Source organism: Mytilus galloprovincialis, chromosome 8 (genome assembly GCF_965363235.1).
Source record: "Mytilus galloprovincialis chromosome 8, xbMytGall1.hap1.1, whole genome shotgun sequence".
NCBI classification, from domain to species: domain Eukaryota; kingdom Metazoa; phylum Mollusca; class Bivalvia; order Mytilida; family Mytilidae; genus Mytilus; species Mytilus galloprovincialis.
Window position 1 is genome coordinate 85,235,653 of NC_134845.1, and position 6,671 is coordinate 85,242,323.

The 6,671-nt window shown below is 33.5% G+C and overlaps 1 protein-coding gene across 1 annotated transcript; it reads left to right on the forward strand.

Annotated features, from left to right (window-relative positions):
* The first annotated feature begins 211 nt into the window (after nucleotides 1-211).
* On the forward strand, nucleotides 212-6,095 carry LOC143043808 (uncharacterized). The gene is made up of 6 exons (XM_076215990.1): nucleotides 212-435; nucleotides 967-1,095; nucleotides 1,411-1,539; nucleotides 2,316-2,447; nucleotides 5,221-5,373; nucleotides 6,037-6,095. The coding sequence occupies exons 1-6, from the start codon at nucleotides 357-359 to the stop codon at nucleotides 6,093-6,095; spliced, it is 681 nt and encodes a 226-aa protein (XP_076072105.1). The 5' UTR covers nucleotides 212-356.
* The last annotated feature ends 576 nt before the right edge of the window (nucleotides 6,096-6,671 follow it).

The following is a 6,671-nucleotide window of genomic DNA, read 5'->3' on the forward strand; positions in this document are numbered from 1 at the left end:
TAAATTTTACTCAGTATTTTGAGTTCATTTCCAGTACTATACAGATACAGATACAGATAAAAACAAAAAACCAAGGTAGATGTGTGGATTACAACCTTTAACTCACAATGCAAAATAAATATATATTACAATACTTCCATGCACCAAAAGCTCATATAAAAACATAATGTATAAGAAAATGCCTCTTCCAAGTCGGGAATATGACAGTTGTTATCCATTCGTTTCATGTGTTTGAGCTATTGAATTTGCGATTTGATTACGGACTTAGAAAGTTTTCCATGGAATTCGGTATTTTTTATGTTTTTTTCTTTTAACAAGTGTACCGACATTTCAGTGTTATCTTTTAGGTTGCAAACATGACACTGAAATTCGTATACTACGCTTTTCTCGTTTTTGTGAACAGCTGCATTTTGAAAAGTAGTGTGGACGCTGCAGGTTTGTATGAATTATAAAAATGTGAACTTTGTCTCATGAAAACGACCAACATTTTTTTTCTCTTTTAATTGCAGTCACATTCATTTTAGTGATAGAAATACCATTAATGAAGGCCAATCAAGAAATTAAGTCCATAACGTGCATGCGTTCGCGCTCAGAATTGTATTTGGACACTTTAATCGGAAAAAGAATCTCGATTCAGAAGTATTGTAAACTTTGAAATTATTAGATGATAAAAAAGTAGTCCGATTAACATTAATTTTTTACCACTTTGACTATCTTTCTGTTATGTGTGTTCAAAGGACGTGTAATCCTCAATTTCATTAATAAATTATGAAGACTTATGTTTTGTCCTTTTCTTCTTATCAAAACAGCAGTTTACGTGTTAAGTACTGAAAATATAAAACAATCCTAAGATTTAAAAAGAGATATTTAGTTACCGTAAAATTGTGTTTAAAAAACTGATTTAAAATAAGTTTAATATCTAGAACTATATATCGGTATTTCATCAATTATGTTTTTCTCAAATAGACAGACGTTGTCCGAATGATTATATCCGTTGTAGGGACGGGATTCGATGCTTCCCTCTTACATCATTATGTGATGGTACGGCAGCGCTCTGTAAAGATGGTAGTGACAAAGATCCTGAGTTCTGCAGAGGTAGTTATAAATAAAACGAGGCAATAACGATTCATTAAACTTTTGATCTGTTTGAAATACTTATTTAATGTCTAAATGAAGTAGTTAGTGATTCTCGCGTATAGATTGTCGCTAATGCAAAAGGTTGTACCACTGATATTAATGTTATGCATTTTCGCAAACAGCCTGCTTGGCAATACGACAAAACACAAAATACTTCTTCAATTATGCCGCTTATATTCCTGATATGATCTATCATTAAATTTACGATGCTGTCTGTCAGTAAGGTGAAACGATTTAGTTTGTATCATTACATAATTAATTGTTACAATACAGCACAGACTTGTCCTTCTACTCATGCTAAATGTAGAGATGGCATCCAATGTTTCCCATTACGAGATCTGTGTGATGGGGATAACACTTACTGCCTTGATCAAAGTGACGAAGATCCTGACTTTTGTAGAGGTAAGGGCTGAACTTTTATATATTATCATTTGATACATATGTATGTAAGATGGGAAAATACAACCAATAAGATCGACATGCAAATGTTGCCATTTGAATCTGGATTACTGATATTAAAAGTTATCACTATTTCGTAAATGTTTATTGATGAATTTAATATATATTGTATTTGTCTATTAATGTAGGTGTCAGAAAGCTATTTCCTTTGTAGAATATTTGCATTTAAAAAATGAATAGCACTCGTTATGTAATTATAATGGTTTTTTTTCTATTTGTTTTATCATTGTTGTCTGTATTTGACTTTATGTATAGTTAGATAAATTATTATGTTATTCTCTTTGTACCTGTGGCCATTCAGTTTGGGGAATTTAAGTATCTGGATAACTGTGGATTCATTTATTTTCGTGGGTACCAATTTTTGTGGAATGAGGAAAACTTGCATAATCATGGATATTTGAATTCGTAGTTTTGACAAAGTTAACATGCATTTCTTTAGAAAAATTTGCATAGCGTTGATCATTTCAATTCGTTTTGTCCCTGTGTCCAAGAAATCCACGAAAATTGGTATCCGACGAATACTTATGACTCAACAGTATATGAAGATGAGGTGTGAGTACCAATAAGGCCACTCTCCATTCAGGTTACAAACTAAGAATAACCTCTAAGATATTAAAATACCGTCTTCAATACGGAGCTTAGGCTCAAACGGAACAGCAAGCTATAAAATGCCCTAACTAGTGTAAAACCATTCATTTGAGTATCTGTTTTTGTAATAGATCAAAATTGTGAGCCTGGTTACACTAAGTGTAGGGATGGTGTACACTGTTTCATGTCTCAGTGGCTCTGTGATCGTGCAGGAACATATAATTGTCCAGACCATAGTGACGAAGACCCAGAGTTCTGTAAACGTGAGTAAATTTTAGGTGCAAGTTACTCTTCTATTGAAAAATTGAAAACAACACGTTTAATAATTTCTTGCGTCCGAAGAGCTTTTCTGGATTTATCTTCTTCCAGAACGCTCAAAGCCAAACATTTGAAATCCGAAGATGTATAAGTACCGACACCGTTGAAGAGCTATATGTCAAAAATAGCTAAAATAAATAGCCAAATTCATCTAAATCCAATTTTCCCTGAGGGAGTTGAAACCTTAGTTTCTTGATAATTTCAAAATGTATAAACGGACGATTTTAGTAAAGTTTGTTAAATCATGTCAGTAACGAAGTACTGACTACTGAGCTGATGATAACCCGGGTACTGATAGTCCACCAGCAGAGGTATCGATCCAGTGATGTAAAATATTGAAAACAACACGTTTAATAATTTCTTGCGTCCGAAGCGCTTTTCTGGATATAGCTTCACCAGAAAAGCCAAACATATGAAATCCGAAGATGAATAAGTATCGAAACCGTTGAACAGCTATATATAAAAAAATATCTAAAATAAATAGCCAAAATCATCTAAAGCCAAGTGAAACATTCACTAGAATAAATATCAAACGAACGCATTGATATTTATATTGAAATTATTCGGTATTTTAATATTTCAGAAAAGAAAAAAATCTTATGCTGATTTTTTAAATATTTTATTTTCCTTTTTAACATGTGAAATTTTGCAAGATTGTCGAAAAGCGTCAACGTAAACGTTACACAAAGACATGACGTTATAATCATACGTGTTCAAATGTTTCTTTTTTTTCAATGGTAATATACAAGGGTACACATAACAGGTTCCTGAATTTAATGCTAGAGCTACAAGCTTTCATTATGATTATTTCACTAACAGAACTATATGAAAAAATGATGTACAGTCGCCGTTTGGAATTATGAATGAATTTGGTGATCGTGCGACCTCGTGCAATTCCATGTATATTAATCCTGTCCTGATTTTAACACATGTTGCTTTTTATATTCTCAAACAAAATTGCTGGAATGTTGCTTGTTTAAAATGTAAGTCCTCCTCATCATCCAAAAAAATTAATCTAATAGTTTTCTTAAAGTTGATACTATCGTTATACCATAGTATAGATCAGACATCTAAATATAAGACATCCATTTAGAGTATGCCATTTCATACATACAAAAAAAAACAAAGTTTTGTGAAAAGGCACACTCATTATTAAACTACTGCCAGTTCTGCAATAATAACATTAACGGTACCAATTTTTCAGCATCAGATGCGCATTTCGACAAAACATGTTTTTTCAGTGATGCTCGTGGCCAAAATATTTAAAATCCAAAGTTGATATAAAAGATGAAGAGCTATAATCCAAAAGGTCCAAAATGTATAGCCAAATCCGTGAAAGAAATCAGAGCTTTGCATGAGGGAGCGTGTTTAATTATTCGAAAGTCAAACTCCGAACCAGATGAAAGTTACTCAAGAGAACGGTGTTTTAAGTTATGACGACATTCATTTACCGATATTCGAATATCGTAAACCGACATGGAAAAGCACGGTGTTTGTCTTCTTTCATTTTTGGCCAGGTGTTGTCAGTTTTTTTTCGATTTACGAGTTTGACTATCCCTCTGGTATCTTTCGTCCCTCTTTTACTAACATTAGGTTTGTAGTGTTTCTGTTGGATTGCAGGTCTATGGAAAGGACTCTTTTATTTGAAAGACACGATTTGGAACTTTCTTTCATTTCTTAAAAATTCATCAAATTTAACAAGTAATTGTTTAAAAAACTGAAATTGTTAGGTAAGTTACGATAGTTTGACCACAATTAGATGGCTATGAGTGTTTTATTGTGGACCTTTCTTGATTATAAGTTCAATTTTTTTATTTTATTTTCGTAAGAGTATTTGATGCCGGCTATTCTCAGCAGCGGAACTGGGTTTTTGAAAGAGGGTTACTCGCAGAATGATGTATTTGTCCTGATGAGAGGATCAATCCGTAATAAATTTTAATCGATTTAATGTTATAATATCTTATAAAACGTGTAAAAAATCAGATTGTCGTGCAACTAAAGACAATAACAATCAAAACCAAGGAGTAAACAAAGTCTCACAAAACCAAAGGACATTTACATCAACAGTTATAAATGATAAATAAGAAACAACACTAATTCCGCTAAAACCGGGAGTGAAATCAAGTTCTCCGGTAGGGTAAAATTTCCTGCACCGTATACAGCACCAGTCTTGTTATCTCTTTGTTCAGTTCGGTAATGATGGAAGGTTATTATGACTGTGCAAGAATATCAGATATGATTTCTGACACACTTTTGACATAATGGCCAATCAGCTCATGATGACGACCGTACAATTTGTTGAGTGATGACCTTAATTTGATTGATTCATAGCCCTGTCTCAAAATCTACTTACTTTGAGCTAGCTCTAGAGTAACGTAAAAAGAAAAAGAAATGATAGAAAGGAGGTAACGGGTTGTTAAAAATATTGAGAAATATATTTGTATAAATGTCTATGCATCCGAAATCCTTAAGTTAATTCATCTTAATTCACAACGAACACTTAAAGCCAAATTATATTCGTTTTATTGTAAACTTATATAGAATATCAAATTTCAAGTAAAAAATGATAAAATTGTATGTGACTGTCATACAAATGAGAGAGTTAGCCAGCTGTTAAACCAGGCTTTCTCCATCATTTTCTACATAAGAATTTTCCTCGCAGTTCGGTATTTTTGTTGTTTTACTTTTTGATATAAGTATTTGTAAAACTAATTACAGAACAAAGTTGTCCTGAATTTGATGGTTGGGATGGCTGGAATGGTTGGAGGAAATGTCGGGACGGAAAACAATGTTTCAACGCAAATAGCTTATGTAATGGTGTCCCTGCGTATTGTAAGGATGAAAGTGACCTGGACCCAGATTTTTGTAAAAGTATGTATCATTTGATCTATCATGATTTCCTTAGTAAAGGACTGCTGCCCACAAGGAAGCTATTAAACCAGGAGTTCCAAATGGTGAAGTTTGATTTCAGCCCTTCGTATTTTACGCCATTACGAGTAAGTTGACCGTTATGGAACTACCGTTTCCCGGCTGATATCGGATATGTTCCGTACTACCGAATTAGACTATTAACCGGTTTTGTAATAACATAAGCAAATTGACGGGTGCCCCATGTTGAGCAGAATCAGCTTACCCGTTTGAAGCACCTGAGATCCCCTAGATTTTGGTAGGGTTCGTGTTGCTTAGTCTTTATTTTTTTATGCTGTGTCTTCTGTACTATTATTTGTCTGTTTGTCTTTTTATTTTTAGCAATGACGTTGTCAGTTTATTTTCAATCGTTGAGTTTGACTGTCCCTCTGGTATCTTTCGTCCCTCTTTTTTTAATATTAATGCCATTAAGAATTCCACTTTCCTCTACTGCAAAGTGCATGAATATAAAAAAAGATGTGGTATGATATCCAATGAAACGAATCTTCACAAGAGATCAAATAACACAGACGTCAATATCTATAGGTCATCGTACGACCTGCAACAATGAGAAATAACGATGTAAACCAATTTATTAATTTATTCAATATATTACTTTGATAACAGACCAGACATGCGGGGAAGGCTATATTAAATGTCGTGATGGTGATGAATGCTTTCCTTAATCTGTCTCTTCTATTACTTTGATAACAGACCAGACATGCAGTGAAGGCTATATTAAATGTCGTCATGGTAATGAATGCTTTCCTTAATATGTCTCTTATATTACTTTGATAACAGACCAGACATGCGGGGAAGGCTATATTAAATGTCGTCATGGTAATGAATGCTTTCCTTAATATGTCTCTTATATTACTTTGATAACAGACCAGTCATGCGTGGAAGGCTATATTAAATGTAGTCATGGTAATGAATGCTTTCCTTAATATGTCTCTTATATTACTTTGATAACAGACCAGACATGCGGGGAAGGCTATATTAAATGTCGTGATGGTGATGAATGCTTTCCTTAATCTGTCTCTTCTATTACTTTGAAAACAGACCAGACATGCGGGGAAGGCTATATTAAATGTCGTGATGGTAATGAATGCTTTCCTTAATCTGTCTCTTCTATTACTTTGATAACAGGCCAGCCATGCAGTAAAGGCTATATTAAATGTCGTCATGGTAATGAATGCTTTCCTTAATCTGTCTCTTATATTACTTTGATAACAGATCAGACATGCGGTGAAGGCTATATT

Bases quoted from the DNA above. Each gene is read 5' to 3' on its own strand.
- LOC143043808 (XM_076215990.1), top strand. From the start codon at position 357: ATGACACTGAAATTCGTATACTACGCTTTTCTCGTTTTTGTGAACAGC. The intron at 1,540-2,315 runs GTAAGGGCTGAA...TTTTTGTAATAG, and splicing joins AGATCCTGACTTTTGTAGAG to ATCAAAATTGTGAGCCTGGT. The intron at 5,374-6,036 runs GTATGTATCATT...CTTTGATAACAG, and splicing joins GGACCCAGATTTTTGTAAAA to ACCAGACATGCGGGGAAGGC.